The 22,769-nt window shown below is 43.5% G+C and overlaps 1 protein-coding gene across 8 annotated transcripts; it reads right to left on the bottom strand.

The window, feature by feature from the left end:
• Positions 1-550: 550 nt before the first annotated feature.
• Positions 551-22,437, bottom strand: Tpm3 (tropomyosin 3). 8 transcript variants are annotated; one of them, XM_048814799.1, is made up of 9 exons: positions 22,096-22,327; positions 16,230-16,363; positions 14,312-14,429; positions 14,137-14,207; positions 13,408-13,483; positions 11,917-11,979; positions 11,601-11,670; positions 10,338-10,416; positions 551-977 (listed from the first exon to the last, which is right to left on the bottom strand). In XM_048814799.1, exons 1-9 carry the CDS (start codon positions 22,225-22,227, stop codon positions 974-976), a joined length of 747 nt encoding a protein of 248 aa, XP_048670756.1. In that variant the 5' UTR covers positions 22,228-22,327; the 3' UTR covers positions 551-973. The 8 variants fall into 8 exon arrangements, with proteins under 8 accessions (XP_048670756.1, XP_015358338.1, XP_015358337.1 ...); XM_015502848.2 differs by lacking the exons at positions 551-977; positions 13,408-13,483 and adding exons at positions 1,860-2,278; positions 12,786-12,861 and having other exon boundaries at positions 22,096-22,330; XM_048814798.1 differs by lacking the exon at positions 551-977 and adding an exon at positions 1,860-2,278.
• Between the last annotated feature and the right edge of the window lie 332 nt (positions 22,438-22,769).

Raw genomic sequence — 22,769 nt, 5'->3', positions numbered from 1 at the left:
ATCACCTTTCTGGTTTGGCTGGTACTTTGCACAGAGCAATGAGGTTTGCCATAGTAGAGTCTTTCCCTGGGCTCTGTTTGGCTCTCAGTAAGGCAGGCCCATTCCTCTTTTCCTCCTCTATGGAGAGGGCAATAGGGACTAGGCTGGAAAGTTACCTTCCAAAAGTGAGAAGGGAATTAGATTGCTGCTTCAGAGCTATGAAATTATTTGGAATGTTTTACAAATGGTTACTGTAACAACAAAAAAAGTAAAAAATAAGAATACAGTTGTCTAAAGATACCTTAAAGCTAAAAATAAAACAAAACCTGAATAGCAAGGTTTTTGTTTTTTGGCGAACTCCTCTTGGAATCACCTTTCTGGTTTGGCTGGTACTTTGCACAGAGCAATGAGGTTTGCCACAGTAGAGTCTTTCCCTGGGCTCTGTTTGGCTCTCAGTAAGGCAGGCCCATTCCTCTTTTCCTCCTCTATGGAGAGGGCAATAGGGACTAGGCTGGAAAGTTACCTTCCAAAAGTGAGAAGGGAATTAGATTGCTGCTTCAGAGCTATGAAATTATTTGGAATGTTTTACAAATGGTTACTGTAACAACAAAAAAAGTAATTACAAAATGTGTACATCACAACATGCTTTTAAAGACACTTTGCGTTGTGCTCACATTCCCTTAAATGCTGTTCCCAAAAGTGCTCAGCCTCTAGCCCAGCTGGAATCTCTGGGAAGAAGCAGACACAGTTTGGTGAAAAAGACAAGGGGGTAGGGGGTAGGGGGGGTGTTGAAAGGAGAAAGCAGCCTTCCAGTTAAAGATCAGCCCTCAGTTTCAAGGTCAGCTTCGGGCTGGCTGGCCTCAGGCGGAGTCAGGGTCAGAGGGAGGAGCAGCAGCAGGGCGGGACTGGGGAGCTCTACATCTCATTCAGGTCAAGCAGAGTCTGGTCCAGCATCCTTTGTGTACAGAGGTGCTCCTCTTTGGTGCATTTCAGCTTATCAATGGGGATAAAGGAGAGAAGTTATCAAAAGTAAATTTCCGGGTCTGTTCACTCTCTGGACTTGGTCCTGCTTCAGGGAAGCTGCAGACTAAGAAAGCAGCTGCCTTCTCAACCACAACAGTGAGCCATTGCCTCACTGGGTTTGTGCAGGGCCCCTGGCTTGCCTACTGAAGTTGCAAAGTTGCTAAGTAGCTGTACTTCCTGGGGGAGGGAGTGGAGGACCTTATCAGCCATTTCCTCTCCCTCCCACACCCAACCAAGGCTTTCAATTTCAGTCACTGAAGGAGCAGGCCTGAAGCTTCTGCCATCCACTCTTCTAGGTTTTGTGCAGGGAACAAATATCTGCTTGAAAAGGTTCACTGCAGTCTAACCGTTGCAAACAAGGATGGACATATTTCTACCAGTGAAACACCAGAATCTCAACTTGAAAAGAGCATAGGAAATCCTCATGTACTACATGTTTTCTCTAAAAAGTAAAGGGGAAAGAAATAGTTGGTGGGATAAATAAACAAGCCCTCATGGCTAAGCCAAAGAAAACAAAGCCAAGAATACTATCTAAACATATACTTAGTTTTTGCAGAGCCATTAGCCAGAACTAGCCTGTGACAAGTTACTTGCAATTAAACATAAAACCAGGAAAAGGAAGCAAGAGGGGAAATATTAGGAAGAAAACTGGTGGCTAACCATCAAGGAGCACCTCATCTATTAAGCAAGCAAACCTGAGTGCTCTAAGGAGGGGAGGAAAATATTCAAACCTTCACTCAGAGAAGGTGATGGCAACAAAGATCCATATTCATATCCCACACCCTTCTTTCCCTTCCCTTTTTTCCACCCAGTCGGAAGGGCCCATCCTTGAGCCTGCAGATGAAGCAGTTACAACATCTTGTAAAGTCAGTCTCTTTATTGTTAGAAAACATCCATGCAAAAGAACATATCCTATAGTCAGTGCACACATGGAAGAGCAGCAGTGAAACGGGAGAAAAGTTTTCACTATAATCTCAGGCCCTTTCCTTCATAACTCATCATCTCTTTTAAAGGGATAAAAATGCAGTATCCAACTGTTCTAACTTAACAATGCTGTTAGGAAATCAACAGTGTTCTAACTGCCCCAATTAAAAAGCAACTTGCTTAGGGCAAAATAATAACTTTTTAAAAGACAATCAGCTTTTTTTGCTGGGGTCCAGGTCAGTGGTTTACTGGGCATCTGTGAGCCCTGCCCATCAGTCACACAGATCATGCAGCGTTAGCTTCAGCTCATTAGAAAGCAGGCGGTTTCGCTCAAGTTGGCTGTAGAGACGCTCTGCAGCAGCAACGGAGGAGAGGAGGGAAAACAAGAGAAGGAGAGGAGAAAGAGGAGGAGAAAGAGAAAAAGGGAAGGTTAGTAAAGTACCAGAAGTAAACCTGAGTCTTTCAACTAGCTGGTTGGTATATGTAACATGCATCTGTAAGGTAGGATGGATGCAAGGAGGACTCAGACAGAGGGCAGCAAGAGTCAGTCAGTTGGTGGAAAGACCAACAGAGAAATCAGAAATTTGGACTGACAAGTTGGTTGGACAACATTTTGAGGGAGAAAAAAATCACCTCCTTCATTGTATTTATTCCCTGGGTTGAGAAACTGAGACAAGTGAAAACAGGGCAAAGAGGGAAGATGCGTTGGCTTAGAAGAAATGCATTAATAATAACCAGGGTTTGAAGGAAATGGGACGGTTGAACATTTTGCTGTAAAAGCATTCAACACAACATTACACATAGCAGATTGGGATAAATATTCCCACCCACTCAAGTCTACATTTTTTTTTTTCTGGGGGGGGGGGGGGTTTGCTGGAGATTAAACCCAAGGGTGTTTTACCACTGAGTCACATCCCCAGCCCCCCACCTTTTCTTGAAGTGCTGGGGATTGAACCCAGGGCCTTGTGTATACAAGACAAGCACTCTACCAACTGAACTATATCCCCAGCCCCTTTTTATTTTGAGAACAGGGTCTTACTAAGTTACTGAGCATCTCGCTATGTTCTGGCTACAAACTTATGATCTTCTCACCTCAGCCTCCAAACTCTTTGGGATTACAGGTGTGTGCCACTGTACCCAGACAAATGCTTTTTCTTGTGTGATAAACCCATAAGAGGCCTATCCAATCCATATCAATTTTCCCTTATTTTCTAAATAAACAGTGTGCCTAGTCCATGCAAAGATCTACTACTGGTGTACATCAATCAAGACTACTCTGCTCCTTATTTTCATCCTCCTTTCCAGCTATAGGTGACCACAGGATCCAGTTCTGGCCAATGAGATATAGAGGAAGAATCTGCTGGGAACTTCTTAGAAAACTTCAGCTTTCCTTCTTGCCTTAAAAATGGGAGCTAATTATTTTAACCTTAAGAGAATCAAAGAAACTCCAGCTATATCTTGACTATAGTCATTCATAGCTAGACCTATTAAGTGACAAAAATAAATCCCATACTTATTTATGCTACCATAATGCTTCTTCTTATAACTCAAATCATTCCTGATACAAAGAGTAAGGCGCTCAAGTCCACTGGCTTTTTTTGAGTACACCTTATGGGGGAATTGAGTTATACGGAATTCAGATACATCTTAAAACACTCAATTCTGATCTACTTCTAATATCAGCCTCTGAAGTTCATTAGTAAGTTTCTTCATATTTTATAGCTTGTTTCAAATTGATCTCAGAACCTCAATATAGAAAAGAGAAAAAGGCAAAAAGATCAGGGTGGGGACTACCAGACCAGATATTTTAACCCCAGGGTAAATGATGTCACTGAGAGAGATGGGTGGCAGCTGACAATGATGATGCCCTCAAGCTGAGAGCCTGATGAGGATCTGGGACTGACACCCCAACACTTTTCATCTTCTGCTGATCCTCTGTATTTTCCTCACAGCTCTCCAACTCTACAGCCACATCTTGACTCTGGTGAGAGCCACAACTTCCCCCTATGACCTTCTCCTCACCCCAGGAAGAGCCTGCCTTGATTCCTGATCTGATCACCGTGGTCTGAGTGAGTGTGCATGCATGCATCTGCTAGACTTAAAGCCTAAAGCTTGAGACTTTTGATCTGACACTTGAACTTAGCATGCAGAAGAAATGTCTGTCATTAGCCTGTCATGATAATTGTGTTTGCAGTGCTTAGAATTAATCTAGAATTGTTTGCTGTGATTATGTCTACTGCAGTGCCTAGCATTAAGGATTGACGTTTTCTTGAATAAGAACCTATAGAGTGAAACTGTATTGAATGATTTAAGTGAATAAAGCATTGACTAGGGCAGAAGCACATGGACATTCTTTATTTCTCCCTCTGGACTGCATAAGTTGCACCTTTTGCCCATCACAACAGCACACTATCAACACAGAAAGCATGCATATATATAAAAAAAGAGCCTGAGAAGGAATGACACTACATTTAAGAGCAAAATTAGGGCTGGGAACAGTGGCCCATGCTTATAATCTCAGTCTTAGGAGGCTGAGGCAGAGAGAGAGCAAGTTTAAGGCCAGCCTCATAACTTAGGGAGACTGTCTCAAAAAACAAAACCTCAATGGCAGAGCATTTGCCTATCAGGCGTAAGGACTGGGTAGAATCCCCAATAGGAAGAGTTGTGGGGAGGCAGAAATCAGGGTAGACTTCCTTTATTGTAATGCTGAGTACTGAACCAAGGGCCTCAAGCATGCTAGACAAGCATCCTGCTTCTGAGCTACACCTCCCTTCCCTGGAGCTTTTTTATTTTTCACATTTTTGGTACAAGGGATTGAACCCAGGGGCACTTAACCACTGAGCCACATCCTCAGCTCTTTTTATTTTGAGACAGGGTCTCACTGAGCTTCTTAGGACCTTATTAAGTCACTGAGGCTGACCTCAAACTTGCAATCCTCCTGTCTCAGCCTCCCATCTCAGCTTCCTGAGTGGCTGGGATTACAGGCATGTACCCTCACTCCTGGCCCCTAGGACTTTTAAAATTTCACCCATTAAACCAGTGTGGTTTTTTTTTTCTGTTTCTGTTCTAACAGAAAAGACAGGGTTTTGTTTGTTATGTTGCCCAGGTTAGCCCCAAACTACTGGATTCTAGTGATTCTCCTGTCTCACCTTCCTGAGTAGCTGGGGACTACAGATGACTGCCACTGGCTAAGAACCAGTGGTTCTTATTGCCCCTCATCTCTCCCAGAGAATATGGAAATATATACTGATAGGTTTTTACTGTCTCAATGACCGGAAGGCTCTAAGGTAATTACTAGCCAGGGGACAGAAATATGCAGGGTCATTTTTATGTTCAAGAATTGTCCTACCCTAAATGACAAAGCTTACCATTGAGAAGCTCAGTACTAGTCTATAAACTCTAAGACTTCTGGGGCTGCACTAGTCTAATTGCTATTGCATCCTTGATAAACTTGTAAACTCTCATTTCTCAAACTGTGATGTCATATTATACATAGATCTCATTTATATCCACATTAGTTTGTGGGATTCCCACTCCTGTCTCAGGAAAGAAGGGTATTATTAAGATCTTATCCCTCAAAACAGCTTGGTTAATGAGGGTTTTGTTCCATTTAGGGAAGAAATAAAGAGACACAGGGGTGGGGTGTGAGTATTTTATTGCTTTACTAAATAAATCCAGAATGCAGAGTTCCCTAAAAACTAAGGTCAGAAAGACAAATGTCAGTTGTCATCTCACCTTGAACTTAGCTTTGAACTCTGCCCTAATAACTGGAAATTCAGGATTGGATACTAGTTCATTAAGGTTCTTGGGTCCCAGGAAACAGTAAAGCAACACAAAACAAGGCAAAGCAGAGAACCCATTGGGTCTGGTAGTTTAGCAATGCCCTATTAGAGAATCATCCTCTGGAGCCAGGCAATATTTGAACAATATCCCATGAAAGGAGGAAACTGGTGTGGGCTAAGATAAGCCTGCGGAACATAGCAGGTCAGTACCTCCCTTCAGATACCTGGGTTCAGCCACACTTTGTTCCTCATCGAAACTACAGGAATAGCCTGTGGTTCCTGGAGGGGAAGAAGTTAAGGGGCCAAGTGCTTTGGTTCGATGCTTAGCCTTAACCTCACAGCTAGTCCAGGCTCAAGTAATAAAGGATGGCTCCTTAAAGGATACAGAGCATTAAAAGAGGAATTTTCATTAACACTGGGCACTACATGGTATTTTGTGTTTTATTCCACTGCCCTAGCTTGTAGGGCTATCTTTGCTCACAATAGTCCTGCCCATGGGATAAAGTAGGAGCTACCAAAGCTGAAATACCTCCCTTTTCTCTCAATCTCTATTCTCTTCTTTCCTTTCTAAGAAATATTTTTCTGCACCAAAGCCAAGTTCTGCTCAAAAATACTAAATGTCTAGAACTGCACTGGTCCAATAGAGTAACCACTAGACACATGTGGCTAATTAAATTGAAATGAACTAAAAATAAATGAGAATTTTAGCTATCTCATATTCTAGCCTAGCCACATTTTGAGTGCTTTTCAACCACATACGGCTAATGACTACCACTATACTAACCATCACTGCCAAACGGGCAATACTGCTATAAGCTATCCATACTGCCTATACACCTTCTTTCCATCAGTATGCTTCTGCCCCTTGAATCTGGTTTCTCCCCCTGGGACCTAAATGCTCAAATGTACCCTTGAATTATTAGAGTATCAATGAATGACCTTTCTTCAATTACCTTTATTTCTCAACCTATCTGCTGACATTAAGAATCCCTTTTATTTTGAGAAAGAGTATTGCTAAGTTGAATCCCACGCTAAACTTCTTCAAGGACCAAAACTAAAACTAGTTCCATTTGGCATTCTCTTCGACACATGATTTTCCTCTTTAACTCTATTTACACTGCAATTGTCCTTTATGCTTGTAATGTGCTTCCATGCCCTAAATGATCTATGCCCTTTTGGATCCCCAAACCTCTCACATCAAGCTCTCCCCTTTGAGCTTCAGCATCTTTTTACCTGCCCTGCCAATGTTTTGATATATTCTTCTCTCCTTTTTCTCCTGGCTCCCCAAAAAAGGATGGCGAGACCTCCTTACATCTCTAACATCACCATTTTCAAGTTTTAAAACCAGGCACCTAGGGCTGGGGATATGGCTCAGTTGGTAGAGTGCTTGCTTGCCTCTCATGCACAAGGCCCTGGGTTCAATCCCCAGCAAACACACACACAAAAAAAACCAGGCACCTTGACTTTTCCTTCTTACGTTTAGGGGTCAGGCTCTTCCAAATACCCATCTTCAGTGCCATAACCCTATCGCCACTCTAGTTCAGACCCCAATTACTCTCCTAGTAAACCACAATAACTTAACCAACCAAATATTCACCTAAGTATGGGAAATTTATTGCCAGTACTGTGTATGTAATAGTATGTATTCAAACAGTATGTACCTGTAAACTTATATATATTATTTATATATTCATTTATCCCCATCCCCACCCCCACCCCGTGGTACTAGGGATTGAACCAGAGGTGTTCTACCACTGAGCTATATCCTTAGACCTTTTTATTTTTAAAATTATTATTTTTTGTGGTGCTGGGGATTGAACCCAGGGCCTTGTACATGCGAGGCAAGCACTCTACCAACTGAGCTATATCTCCAGCTCTTAGCCTTTTTTATTTTGAGAAAGGGTATTGCTAAGTTGAAGTTGCCAAGGCTGGTCTCAAATTTGCAATCCTCCTGCCTCAGCCTCCCAAGTCTCTGGAGCTATGTTTTTTTTTCCTTCCCTTTTTAATGTGCATTAGGAAAAGACATTAGCACATTAAACCTTTTAATTTCAAAACAATTGTGTAGAGTAAGAATGCACCAAACTTAAAAACAAGAGTAGATTTGAATAATAAAGTAGGCAACATGCAAATATGGCAAATGTCATAAAAATGGTATGCAAATGACTGAGAATTGAAAGTCATCATTTTTATTTTTTGGGGGGGCAGGTATTAGGGATTGAACTCAGAGGCACTCAACCACTGAGCCACATCCCCAGCCCTATTCTATATTTTACTTAGAGACAAGGTCTCACTGAGGTGCTTAGAGCCTTGCTTTCTGCTTGAGGCTGGCTTTGAACTCATGATCCTCCTGTCTCAGCCTCCTGAGCTGCTGGGATTATAGGCATGTGCCACCTACCCAGCAAAAATCCAATCTTTTGGAACCCAGTGAAAATGAAGAGGCATTTTTTTTTTTAAGTTGTCAGTGGATAGTGACCTATCTATCTATTTATATGAGGTGCTGAGAAGCAAACCCAGTGCTCACACATTGGCAAGCACTCTACCAATGAGCTACAGCCTCAGCCCCCAAGAGGTAAGTTTGAACATGTTTATTCAGTATCAACTGTGTGCCTTCTATCATGAGTCTTTACTAACCGAATCATTCCCACTGGAATCAATCTCTTCCCACCTCTGAACACCCGCAGACTTTATTATCTATGGCACTCATTACAAAGGAGCTCCATCTTTATGCGTGTTTTCTTTCTATTACTAGAGTTCAAACAACCTGAGACTGGGGATGGTGACTCCATCTTTGTGTCCTCACCCTAACCCTATATCTAGAAAATACCAATGTGTTTGCTGGATAAATCAATCTAGTGGCAGAAGAAATGGTATTGACAGAAAGAAAACTAAATATGACATGAAACTTGAAGTTTTAAAACTAGAGAAAACTTTTCCACCTGGCCGTATCTACTTAAAATAAAAACAAGTTTCAAATATCTATTCTGTTAAGAAACTTCAAGATTACATGAACAATACTTAAATGCTTGATTAGTACAACTGGTAGCTACACTATTCAGACTGAATTATCTCTGCTGTGTAAATTGTTAACTGAAATGTTGATATTTAATTTCTATGATATGAACCAGGAACAATTTTTTGAGATTTATGTATATAATAAATCATTACCCTCACATGCACATTATTTGAAATATGAATAATTGTTTGTGTTAGTCTTTCCAATAATAATTTACCATTGTCTTATATCCCACTAGCACATGCTAGCAGGCCTCAAATATGTACGAAAGGTTTAAAGAAAATGCAAAGCTGTTGAGAATTCAATCCATTGTGTGTTCTTCTGAGTAGGGATGAAACAATTAGTCAATTTTAGTAGTAACGTACACAGATCCACTGGGTGTCTGAGGATGCATTCTGAACCACTGAGAAAAGGATAAAGCATGTGTGATGGTCTTTCAACCTTACTGTGTCAAAGGAGGAGAACCTAAAGAGGGAATGGAAACAGTCTAAGCAGATGATTTAAGAGCTTGGAAGTGAAGGATTCAGATGGTCTCATTTAGCTCAAGAACACTAGAATTCCTAACCCAGGGAACCTCTATTAGCCTCCCACTCTGACAGACTCCAATCAGGCAGGCTTAAATGTCAGGAAAAAATAGATACAAAAGTGGCTTTGATTCTACTGAGTCAACGGAGGGGGAGCCTATGATAGCTGTTCTCCACATCACACCCCCAACGTTTTGCAGCAGCTTTGTCAATGACACAAATGCAGGGTGGCATGAGGCTTTCAGCAGCTTAGCATTTTAATTTGAGGTGGGGGTAGAATAGAGTACATAAGTTGCTTTGTGTCCCCGGCACCCTGATGCCTTGGGGACCAGCCAGGCTGACCAATAGAATCCAGAGCGAGAGTGGGTGCTGGGTTCCCCAGGAAGGGGCAGATCCAGAACAGAGCAGAAACGATGGTAGTCATCTGTATAAAAAGTAAGGGTACTCTAGGTGAGAAGGACGGGTATCAATCTAGGTAACAATCTGGGAGAAAGGAAGAGGAAATAAAGAGGCAGCAGCAGGAAATGATAAAACAGAGCCAGGCACTACAGCCTGTGAATTTGGCTTCTTTTCAGGGTTAATAGGAAGAAGAGGTAGATTAGCATCAAGGATCAGGGATCCACAGCAAACAGATGAAGTCCCCAACAACTCTTTTTGGTGCTGTTTACTGCTTGGCTTGTTTCTGGGACTCAGCTAGATTCTTAGGTGAATGCTCTTTCTCATCTCAGATGTTTACCCTGAACTTTGGCATTAGGGCGCACATCAAGAGGCTTGTTCTCTAGGCCCTATTTCCTTAATTGTACAGATTCTACCTTTAGTAGAACCCCTTCTGAGAGGACAACATTTGAAAAACAATTAAGAAAAATCAGTATAAAATAGACTAAGAATAAAAAATATCAGTGTTTTACCACCGATCCAAGATTAAATGCCTCCCCAGCTTTTGCCAAACAAAGTAACCAGCACCAATGTTTCAAAAGTAAAGGTAGAGAGTCTAGTTTCCAAAGGACAAAACGAAAGCACGCTATGCAAAGCCTGTACCCCCACCCACCCATGAGCCAAGATCCCAGCCCCACTCTGCTGTCAGATAGTTACATAGAAGTCATGTCATTGAGGGCGTGGTCCAGCTCCTCGCTAATGGCCTTGTACTTCAGTTTCTGGGCATAGAGCTCATCTGGACAGGCACAGGAACCACAGGGAGGAATGAGGGGACAGAGTAAAAGATATCAGAAGCAGATGAAGAGAGGGAATCATTAGAAATTAGGAAAAGTGCGACCAATGGGTCTAACACCAGAAAACGCATATGCTGGCAGCCACGACTGGCTATTCTTAGATCCACTGTTATCTAGGACCAAATGCACTTCTTGATGCCTCTGTTCAGTTGTAGCAAGAATTCAGAACCTGTTACCAAAGGCACTCAAGAGGATACCACTCCCACCCACTAGCCCAATTCCTACCAGTGATAATACTGAATTCAATAAACAGAAAAGGGAGAATGCACACATCCACAGTGACATTTCTTTGCCTACCAGCTGTGAACACTATTCATGGCCCCCTTTGCTCTACAAGTTGCCTCTTCAAACTATTTTAAAGAACATCCTAGGACAAAGAGCATACCAAGGGAGCACATCTCAGAGTTCTCAAAGCAAAAGACATTTTCCATTGTCATGGTGGATGCAGTTGTCAAACTGCAGGGACAGGAAGTATGTAGAAAGCCCCTGGTCAGTTCTGAGACAAGGTTATTTTACAGCTTCATCTCTTGGAGAGGTACCCTACAACTTGATGGTGAATGGTACTGCTGAAAGTGGCCAGGGGGTGATATGCATCCTTGCTGCCTTTTGAAATCATGACTTCCATTTCAACTTGCCGACTAAGGATTTAGGATTATTCAATGAGAAGTAAATGCAGATATTACCAATCTCCTCAAAGGGAAGGAGGCAAAGTCCAAAATATTAGGCATTCTTGTTTCATTACTACAGACTGAACCCAGAGGTGCTCTACTGCCACTGAGCCACATCCCTGGCCCTTTCTTTTTATTTAATTTTGAGACAGAGTCTCACTTAGGTGCCCAGGCTGGCCTTAAACTTGCAATCCTCCTGCCTCAGCCTCCCAAATTGCTGGGATTATAGGTGTGTGCCACAGCACCTGGCTAGGTAGTCTTATTAAAGGGAAAGATTACATATAAAAATCCAATTCTAGGGTTTGATGCACTTCACCTGACTGTGGACAGGATGGGGCACATCATATGTGCCATGTCAGTACCAATTCCCCTTGGTATACAAGAAAAAAGGTACATGGTCAATGGGCAAAATCCTCCTCTATATGTCTTTATTTTAATCCCTCCCCCAGGCTCCATACCTTCCAAATCATCAATTGTCTTTTCCAGTTTGGCTACCGATCTCTCGGCAAACTCAGCGCGGGTCTCTGCCTAGGGAAAACAAAAAACCAACCAGAATGTGAGATGACAAGTCAAAGAGAAGGATATCTATTTCTTCCATTTCCTACCTCCATACTGGATTTGCAGAATCTAAACCAGCCAATCTAAGTCTACATTGATTTCTTAGAAAACTTATTATTTAGCATATATTATTATATAATTATTATATATTATATAATTATTATATAATTTATTATATATTAATTTCTTATATATTTCATTAATCCCTCAACTCACCTCCTTGAGTTTATCAGTGAGAATCTTTATTTCTTCCTCATATTTGTCTTCTTTTTGAGAGTACTGTAAAGAAGTAGAATAAAAGTTTCAGAGTAGAAATTAGTCCTACAGACAATACCCGCCCCCATGACATTTACTCCTATTATATTCTTTCTCTCTTTTTTTTTTGGTTTTTCTGCAGTGCTAGGGATTTAACACAGTGCCTTGTGCATGCCTCGTAAGAACCCTACCACTGAACCACATCCCCAGGCCCCTACATTTATTCTTATATTGAATATCCTCTTGTATTTAATATGCTGAATGACCTAAGAGTTACGAGCAAGGCCCAATTTTAGACAACCAGTTCTTAAAGTCCATCTATTTCTTTATAGCCATGATACCCTGAGAGTAGACCAGGACCTTTATTTTTAAACCAGAGTTAAGCTTTGATCTTACTCATATCAATGCAAAGTTTTTCCTTCCTACTGATGAATGAGCAGGAATAAAGACACCCTAAGTCAACAAGACTAAAATACTTCCCCATGAAAATAAAGAGAAATCTGTCTTGATTGCTCATTAATCTTAGAACTGATTCTGTTGCCCTATCGATTTACAAGAAAGTCTATTAGGGCCCCTGATCATGCCTCTCAGCAAAGCAGCACCAGCCTGAGAGCACAAGACTCTAGGTGCCCAAGATCATGACGTTATTTTAACTAAAGCAATCAAAGTGCACAGGAGATTGCATTAAACCCAGGATCTGGATGGACAGTCATGGGGAGGAAGAGGACATTTCTCACTGGATTATAAGAAATGGGTATCTCCAGTCTTTCATCAAGGGCAGGGCTGGGCCCAGGCCCCAAAGCCTGTCACCTTCACAAACCAGCCCCTACCTTCTCCGCCTGAGCCTCAAGAGACTTGAGGTTGTTGGTGACATTCTTCAGCTCCTCCTCCAGCTCAGAACACTTACTGTGAACATTTTAAATACCACAGGAGAGGAAAGGGGAAGAGGAAGAGAATAAAAAAAAAAAGGAGAGAGACACACAGACGTGAATTGAACCTATCATGTAGAGAGTTGGAAGGCATACTGGGGAAGAGAAGTTCCTTGGTAATCTGAGCAAGCATTAACCCTCCTCCCTCTACCATGGAACACATCAGGAGCAGCTGGACCCTCCTGCTCAGAATATCTGTACACTAATAAAGAAAGAACACTTGATAGAAACCACTATCAGGAACGAGTCACAACTATCTGGGGTAGAGGTGGGAATGGATGCCCAACCCCAACAGTCCCCCAAATCACCCCAAGGAAGGAGAGACTCTGTTGAGAGGCAGTGAAATAACTGGGAAAGAAAGGATGAAAGATGCCAAATAAGTGGAAAGTATGGAGCATTCCATGAAGAGATGAGAAAGCACTCAACAAGTCAACCGGTGGAGGGGAGGAAGCTGCAAAACAAAACAAAACCAAACAAAACCACACCATACAAGGAACCTCTCTGTGAGTTTAATGGTTAGTACCTTTTCTTCAGCAGCATTCAGACACTTCAGGTTCTGGTCCATCAGTCTGATCTGCTCATCCATCTCTCGGCAACGGCTGTTAGTGATAGTCACGGGGATGGCACAAGCCAGGTTGTGGGGAGGGAGAAAGGTGAAAAAGGAACACAGCAAAAAAACAAGCAGCAAAATGAAAAAAAAAAAAAAAAAAATCACAAAAACATGAAAAAAACACCACCATGGTCATGATATGTCATGTCTGGGAGAAGGGAATGCAAGGGAAGCACAAATATACATGCATCAGCACTGACTTTGTTATACAGGCCAGGAAGGTACCGATGGGGAGAAGGTAATATCTGCCTCTGCCCGAAAGTTGCCCAGCAGATTGGCAAAGTGGTCAAAACAGAGACCAGCTCTTAAGTCAGTATAGGCACTTCAACGCTTCAAGGAGAAAGACCTCCCAGGTGAAAGGACCCACAGTTATATAAAGGACCCACAGCACCAGTTAACTGTTCACCATTATTAGTCTTTATATTCCCTCAATTTGTAAATCTTCCCAAGAAGAAATCAGCAAGCCTCATTTGTCACCTGGTAGGTGGTCAAGACAGTGAGGAAGCCCAAGAGTCTAAAAGCACTTATAGAAGACTTCTACCCTGTAGGCCCTGTTTAACAAGGTTGAAAGAATGCTCAGTGTCCAAGCCAAAAGGGAAGGGATGGAACAGTACAACAAGATCTGGGGAGTGAGATACTCACGACTCTGCCAGCTCAGCTCGTTCCTCTGTGCGTTCCAAGTCTCCTTCAATAATCACTAACTTACGAGCCACCTATAAGAACAGATTCAGGTACTGCTCAAGAAAGCAAAGGAACCAGTTCCCTCCTGATTCTTTGCAGAAGCCTGATGTCACTGAATCAAGGAGGACAGACCTACCTCTTCATACTTCCTATCTGCTTCTTCTGCAATGTGCTTAGCTTCTTTGAGTTGGATTTCCTGGAGTTCCATCTTTTCTTCATCTTTTAGGGCCCGGTTTTCAATAACCTTCATACCTCTGCCAGAAAAAGGATGAACGCAGCACTGACACTCCATCCCAAGGGACTCACAGAATGGACTCAAAATTGCACCTTTTAAATCGCATTCCTCTCGGTCATTCAAATAGAAATTCTGTAGCACAACTTGCACACCTGAATTTGCTTCCTTCTTTCATTCTTTCTTTCTCTCTCTCCTTTCCCATTTCTTATAAAAATAATAGACACTTGGTAAGAAATTAAATACTTAAGTGTATAGGCTAAGGGCATAAAGTCAAAACTGTTTCCCTTCTCATTTCTAGTCGTGCTCAGAGGTAAGCCCTTCCTCAATCCGTTTCACATAGATACATGCAAAAAACTCCACCCCAACTTCCCCAAAAGAATCACATACTACACTATCCTTTCCACACTTTCCACCATATGGACACTAGTACCCATATAGCTGTCTTGTTCCTTTGCACAGCTACACAGTGTTAGTTTTCCTAAAAGGGCACTTTTAATTCTGAAAAGTCTTAGTTCAATACCATGCAAGTTGTTATGTACCCTCTATTGTGATTTGGCTCTTGACCTTAGTCACACATTAAAATTACTGAGGCATTTTTAAAACAGCAGTGCCTGCACCTCTCTTGCAATTAATACCAACTGAAACGGGGTGGGATCCAAGCATCCCCTTCTATGCACCCCCTCGATTCTAATAGTACAGCCAGGATGAGAAGCTTTAGTGGATTGCTAGGTTCTGCCTCTAGAGTTTTTCATTTAGTAACTCAGGGAGAAACTGAGAATTTTAATTTCTACCAAGTGCCTAGATGTTGTTCATGCTGATGGTTTGAGACTTGACTTTGAGAGCCTATGTTAAAGGGGACTAATCTCACAAATGGAAGTGTATGATCCACAAAGTGGAAGCCACATGGTTACTCCCTTTTAAGGAGTGTTAGGTCAGTATATAGGGGGGAAAATAAATAAATAAATAACATTACAAATGGGTCAGAGGTCTAGGTAACCCTTACTGTATAAAAAGAAAAAACATTCACAAAAACATGAGAAAACACCACCATGGTCATGATATGTCATCTCTGGGAGAAGGGAATGCAAGGGAAGCACAAATATATATGCATCAGCACTGACTTGTATGTGGAAATTTTTGTACCAGTTCTGGTACAAAAAAACAGAAAGAATATGCAAAACAGAAGGAAAGAAGATTATAGTATAGAGGTTACCTTTTTTTAATATTTATTTTTAGTTGATGTTGGACAAAATACCTTTATTTTATTTATTTATTTTTATATGGTGCTGATGATCGAACCCAGGGCGTCGCACGTGCTAGGCAAGCGCTGTACCGCTGAGCCACAACCCCAGCCCTAGAGGTTAGCGTTTTTAAAAAGAGGTCTGGCTTGAAGTGATACCACACACCTGCAATCCCAGCAACTCAGGGCTGAGGCAGAAGGATTGCAAGTTTGAGGCCATCCTCAGCAATTTAGCGAGGTCCTCAGCAACTTAGCAAGACCCCACCTCAAAATAAAAAGAACTAAACATGTGATTCAGTGATTAAGCACCCCTGTGCTAGATCCCTAATACAAAAAAAAAAAAAAGCAGTGGTAGAGCCTGTGTGAGGCCCTGGGTTCAATCCTTAGCACCACAAAAAAAAAAAATACAAGTCTCTAGGAAAATTCTGTTCAGAGTCATTATGTACTTGTCTGTTTTTTGCTCTGTTTTTGTTTTTGTCAAGGCCTTGTGCATGCAGGGCAAGTGCTCCGTCCCTGAGCTACATCGCCAGCCTATGAAGTGCGTCTGAAATCCATATTCTCTCAGACTCCCCCACACACCTCTCACTCTCATCAGCAGCTTTTTCTGCTTCCTCCAGCTTTTGCAGGGCAGTAGCAAGGCGCTCCTGAGCACGGTCCAGCTCCTCTTCAACCAGTTGGATCCTTCGGTTCAAGGAGGCTACCTCAGCCTCAGCCTGCATTTGAATGAAAGAATGGAAAAGTTAAGCAATAAATTAATGGATGAAAAGAACAATGAAAAGAACTAAGACAGTAAGATTGGGGCTGACTACCATGAAGAGGCAAGATTCTAGGGTAGAACCTGTCTTAGCTCAGATGCTAAAAGATCTAACAGACAGGAGGAAGATATATATATATGTATCTTCCTCCCTTTCCCACCAACGAACTCCCATATGTTCCACAGGGGGAGTGTTTAAAAACCTCAGTTCCTTGCCAGGCATGGGGGTGCGTGCCTATAATCCCAGCAACTTGGGAGACTAATGCAGGAGTATCATAAGTTCAAGGCCCACATGGGTAATTTATTAAGACCTTCAGTAACTTAATAAGACCCTGTCTCAAAATAAAATTAAAAAAAAAAAAAAAAAAAAAACCCCTCAGTTCCTTGCCCAGATCACTGACAGTACCCCATCTCCTCTTGGACTTAGTTCAAATTCCTAACACGTTGGGGTAAGAAAAGGTAGCCCGAAAAGGTTCTTTCTACCTGAGTTCTGACTGGGAGGTACATCTCACTCAGCAACTTTCTTGTAAATGTCTCATAAAATAGAAAATGAGCAAGGCTCTTAAAGAGAAAACCTTGGATTATCCATTATTTTATTGCTTAACTTGAGTTTTTAACCCTCTGATTTCCTTACCCTAAAATACCAGGAAGTAAACAAGCGAGAGAATGTTCACCAGACTAGCCTTCCAGTGGAAAGCAAAAGAATGGAACACTGGAATACCTTCCTCCATGCCTTCAACGTGCCTCCTCAACTCCTTGAGTTGCCAAGGAAGAGCTGTTTCTGGCTAAAAGTATCTGCTTTGGTGACATTACCAAAAATGAAACAATAACAACAAAAACCCACAAGTAAACATTCCACCACTCCTGCCTCCAAATTCCTGAATTCTTTCGATTTCTTTAATCATCCCCTTACCTTCATTTTCCAATACAGTTTATATCAACCCTGTAACTGACTTCCAAGCTTGAGTGAGTAAATGTAAGGTCTGGCTATGGAATGAGAAACAAGGAAGGAGGGAGGCTGCCTGCACGTGGACAGATTCTAAAGGTAGAAAAAGTCTCCTTCCTGTGATTGCTTTAAGTATGCAAGAATTTAATCTGCCCTGCAAACCACCCAGTTCAGATGCTTATCCAAGTGCCTGGTAAACATGATCTCTCTTCCACAGCTCAGACTGCCTGAATTCTATTACCCTGATTTCCTCCTAGTAGGCAGGGTGGCAGCAGCTTAGAAATCTGGGCCACCAGTCCTATGGGGAAGGATATAGCCCAAAAGACTCCTGGTAGCAACCAGGACTGGTACAAAAATTTCCACATACAAACATAGGAGGTTCAAGGGCCAGGGAAGGGGGGGGGCAGGGAATTGGGGCAAAAATCTAACCACCAGACTACAGGGAAAAAAAAAATTGACAAGTCTACATAAGCTGAAATTACTAAGAAAACATTTGTGTCTCTAACCATACTATTCCAGGAAAACATATGTCCCCTAGGACAATACAGATTTCTCTTCCCAGACCAACAAGGCCAATCAGTCAAGATACAGGCTATCAGGCAGGAACTGAGAGATACTGCAGTACAATACAATTATTTACCCCCTTTCAGACACCTAAAATGAAAACACAAAATATGGAACTAGACTTGGGAGGAAGCTCATAAAATGCAAGTCCCCACCAGCTCAGTAGTTACCCAAATTGGAGTAGAAGATAACAAGCTATGGGGGCAGGGTTGTAGTTTCCATGACAACAAGCTGGCTCAGGCAGTTTCTCCCACAAATCAGCATTTACAATAGAATTCTTCATAAGGCTGAAAAGGGAGGAGAAAACGCCTCTTGGTTCCCTTATAAGAGCATGCGCACACAAGACTATCAAAAGCAGAACCCAAGATGGGAGTCCCTATGAAGTCTTCAGAGATCCCAAAGGTTGGGGCTCCAGGTCATCACTGTTTTTCCCCCTTTGCCCATAGAGAATCAGCAGAATTGAGATCTGATACTCTTTTTAAAGAAATAAGGAAGACAACCTGACTTTCTTTCCCTTCAAGCCAGAGCCTATGCACAAGGCCTCTCCCTTTCAGGTCAACAATAAAGAAAGTTCTACCTTTTGCAAACCACACTGGCCCTGGGAAACATTAAATTTTGTGTGTTTCTAGTAAGCCTAGGTTTTAGCATGCTCACCCAGATATGGTCTTAGCCTTTCAGTCTACCCCCCTCTGGCCCAGCTTGGAAGATATACTCTGAGGTCCTTCCCTTCAAGTAATAAAAGGATGCTTCAGGGCCCAGGAGGCAAAGATCTCAGGGGTGGTGGTGGAAGTGGAACCCAACAGGAATTTGGTCACATTAGAAGATGGCTGACAGCAACTCCAGCTGTGCCAAAAGTTTGGTTTAAATGCTACCATCCTCCACTCCAGAGAAAGTCCCAAAGTAAACCACACCCCTAAAGGCAAGAAACTGACAGTGCACTGGTTCTCAGAGGCAGAACAGGGCCAAGGACAGAAGGGGATTTGCCTAAATCTGGCACTCTGCCACACTGGAGTTTCTCTTTTTAGATAAAAGCCACAGATGGAATTAAAAGAAAAAGAGAGTACTAGGAAAGTTAAGCTTGAGCCCTGTGCCTGTAAGGGACTGCTGGAACTCATTGTGTTCACAAAAAGATCTACCAGGGAGCTAGATACCATGTCCTTGGGGGAATTTAAATTTATCAAGGGGGAGGGAGGCATGTTGGGAGCAAGGGAATAGAACTGTTTGCTGGTCCAAAAGTAAACAAAGGTGGAGCCTAAATAGAGGCACTCAGAGCAAAGGGCTATTTGCTTCTCCCCTATGAGTGTGCTCTGGTATGGGGGCAGAGAATGGTAAGCAGCAGGAAAGCAAATCTAAACCAAAGGAAGGTGATACCCACCAGCAGACCCCACAAACAGAGAGAATCACTACACACAAACATTCTAACCCTCTCCAGAGACTAGGAATTGGGGATTAAAGCCAGAATCAAAACAGCTGTTCAAAAGCTCACTCACTCCCCTCAACAAAATTCCTAAAATTTCAGGCCAGGACAAAAAGGGGAGGGGGGCTATTTTAAAAAAAGGGCTAGGACTGTAGCTCAGTGTAGAGTTCATTCTCCTAGCCCCAGCCATTTGGGAGGCTGAGGCAGGAAGATCACTTGAGCTCATGAGTTCAGAGTTCAAGAAAAATCTAAAAGACCCCCTGTGGAAAGGAGGAAAAGGTTACAATGTTACATATGTATCATTTTTACCACACAAATCAGGTTAAGAAGACCTACATTTAAATTTTATATTGCCAGAAATACAAAGGAAACTCAAAACTAAAAGTGGATTTGAGAAGGTGCTACATTTAAAAAGGTCCATCTCCAGTTTGAGACCAGAAAAGACTGATCTTTTCAGAACAACTCCAGTGTCTCAGCTTTGATCTCATCCAACTTCACAACATGGGCTGCTGGGTATTCATACAAAGTAACTAAAAAAATAATTGACAGTCCCACCAACAGCCTGAGATATCATCAGGGAGTGCTGAGCTTCCAGCTCTAGAGGGAGGAACCGGCAAAACCCACATTCCAGAATGCCCTTAGGAGAATAACAGGGCTGGGAATCAAGCTTAGTGGTAAAGAGCTTGCCTAGCACACAGGAGGCCTTGGATTCAATTCCCAGCATGGGATGAAAAAACAAGTAGAATAACAGGTGGTTCAGGCATCCCTTTCCCTTCCTACCATCATTTTACCTCAGGAGAGTTTAAAGTTCACTAGAGCAGAAAGCCAAAAGATTACGTTCCCTCAGGCTAAGGAAGAGTAGATACTGGTTTCATCAATATTTAACTATCACCCTACTTCCCCACTTCTCCATTTTGAAAACTTCCTCACTAGACCTCAGCTCACTATGCAAATTTGGTAGGCTGAGTGAGGGAGTAAGCTACTTATGAAACTGCTCACTCTATGTTGCTTATCACCCCAGAATCACCAAGGAAAGGGGGAAAAAAGAGCCGAATTTTCCTGCAAGGAAATTACCAAATCTTGGGACACACAACATCATCTACCCAAAATTATTCTTAGAGTGCTCATATTTAAATGATGAGCCTAAGATGCTGCAGCTCAACATCCTCCATACTCTGTCTTCCCCTTTAAGGCTATCTGGTCTCCAGAGCAAAAGAGATGAGAAAGTGTCATTTGTTTGAGTCACTCAGCCAGTCCATCTCACTTGAATTGAAAATTAGAAGGTACCGGTATACTGAACAGAGGAAAAATCCACCTAGAAAAAGGTAACTGAGAAAGACAACAAGCTGCAGCATCTCCATACTATTATAAAATAAGTATCAACTTGGAGCACAGCTATAACTTCCCTTTCCCACCCCTTTCCAAATTTCACTTCTCCCCCCAAAAAACAAATTCTCAGTCACTCCCACTGGGCATGAAGAAAAAAAAAAGAACCTATCAAGAGGAAGAACAAAAGAATATCAAGAAACCACAAGAGTTCTTTCATCAGGTCTTCACATTATTAGCAACAGTTACTTTAGGCTCATCCTCTGAAATCAAAGATTCAAGAGATCAGCTTCACCTACTAGACTGCACCCTAGATCTTGGAAAATATTATGGCTTACTAAAACTAGTCAACCACTTCTAAAAGGAAATCTCAAGAATCACCATTCATTCCACCAGCACTTTATGTTCCAACTTCCAGCTGAACAAATATTGAACTTTAAAAAAAAAAAAAAAAGACTGTATGGACAATTAGGAAAGTAGCAACTATTCTGTTTGCATCCACCACATTGCCCAGCTCAATCAGAACTACCTTGAGATTGGCACGGACCTCTGATTCGCTGCCATACACTCCCTTATCAGTTCTTCTTGGAAGAAATGTTCTTAACTAGTTCAGCCTGCACTGATCAAACTCCAGCAGCGAAGGTCTCAATCTAGCAGACGTTCCTGCCTTTCAGGTCTTTATGGGTAGGGCCAGGGAAGTTGGCTGGACGCTACACTTGCACACTGATTTAGGGAGAGAAATACCATCATTTCCCTCCCGCTTCATGACAAATGTGTGGGGTACAGGAGTTAAAGGAGCTCCCGGTAAGAGGAAAGGGCCCTAGGCCACAGGATGGGAGGCGGTGCAGTGGCCTCAAGCTCCTCCAGCGAGGGAGGGCACCGCGCTTCCTCTGAGCCGACTGCTGCCTCATTTCCTGAGTAGGAGGGGGAGCGGAAAAGCAGCCAGCAGGCCGAGCCGAGAGCTTTCCGGCGGTTCCCACCCCCAGCCCGCACCCTTTCACGGGAGGTTAGGCCCAGCCCTCCCGGACCAGAGGAGCGACCACTCCCTCTTACTCCTCGGGCCGGAAACCTCAAGAGAGACCAAAGTCCCCCCACCCTTCACCGGGAAGTGGGGGAGGGAGAGGCGGCTGAGCCCCTCCCCCGGCCGCGCCCGACGGCGAAGGACAGAATGAATGAGCTGCAAGGAGGAAAAACCACTCCCCGGGCCCCGCGAGGCTCGGTTCCTTCAAAGGTCAAGCCTGCTCGCCGGAGCGCTCCATTCCCCGCTGGCCCGCTGGCTGTCCCGTCGCAGCTGAGCTCCACCCATCCTCCGGGCTCAACTTCATTTCCGGGGCCTCCTTGGCCCGCAAAGGACCGCGCATCACAGCAAAAGGCGCCCTATGCGGGGTCCCGGCTGCGCCGGTGCCTGGACCTCCCTCGCGCGCCTCGCTCTCGGTACCTGTTCCCGGGCCCGCCTTTCTCCCTCAACTTCCCGCTGGAGGCGCTCAGCCCTCTCCTCGGCATCATCCGCTTGCTGCTGCAGAACCTGGATCTTGCGCTTCACCGCCTCGACGGTGGTGATCCCGGCCATGGTGCCCACCCAGCGGCTTCTCGTTATCTGCCTTCTGCCTCCTCCCGGCGCTGCAGCCGCTTCTCACCCCTACTTCCGCCTGCTACGCCCTGAAATACCGGAACTCACCCACCCACCCGGATGTGACGCCACCGCTGCGGCGCCCTCCCTCTGCCAGGCAGGCGGGAAGGCTGGCCACTGGAGGGAGAGCCGGAGCGGGCGAGGGGCGGAGCCTCGCAGTCGCCCTGGGCGACCACTCCCCGCCGGCCTTTCCCTGGATTAGTAAAGAGGGGCGGGGTTGAGAAGAGGGAGGGTTACCATGGTAACTGGGGGTCGCTGCGTGGTCTAGCCTCTCTGGCCAGGCAGGCTGCCCACAATGGTTGGCCCATTTACAAGTGTCGTGTTGCCCCTCCACTCCCGAGTTGACCTCGCAATGCCTGTTCGCCACCGCTTACCCATGAGGGCACCCTGTATCCTCTCCACAATAGAAACATCCTACAGTCTCTGCTTCCACCCATCCCAGGACAGGTTCTAAGAAAAGCCTAAAAGACGTTCTGGGTCTC

This window comes from Marmota marmota, unplaced genomic scaffold, assembly GCF_001458135.2.
Source record: "Marmota marmota marmota unplaced genomic scaffold, marMar, whole genome shotgun sequence".
Classification (NCBI taxonomy): Eukaryota; Metazoa; Chordata; class Mammalia; order Rodentia; family Sciuridae; genus Marmota; species Marmota marmota.
Note: the sequence above shows the minus strand (reverse complement) of the source record. Positions and strands in the feature narration are given on the sequence as shown.

Excerpts from the sequence above, each read along its gene's own strand:
- Tpm3 (XM_015502848.2), bottom strand. The coding sequence starts at position 22,227 with ATGGCCGGGATCACCACCGTCGAGGCGGTGAAGCGCAAGATCCAGGTT. Across the intron at positions 16,364-22,095 it reads AAAGGCGGGCCCGGGAACAG|GCTGAGGCTGAGGTAGCCTC; the intron begins GTACCGAGAGCG and ends ATTCAAATGCAG. Across the intron at positions 10,417-11,600 it reads GACAATTGATGATTTGGAAG|ATGAGCTCTATGCCCAGAAA; the intron begins GTATGGAGCCTG and ends GTGCCTGTCCAG.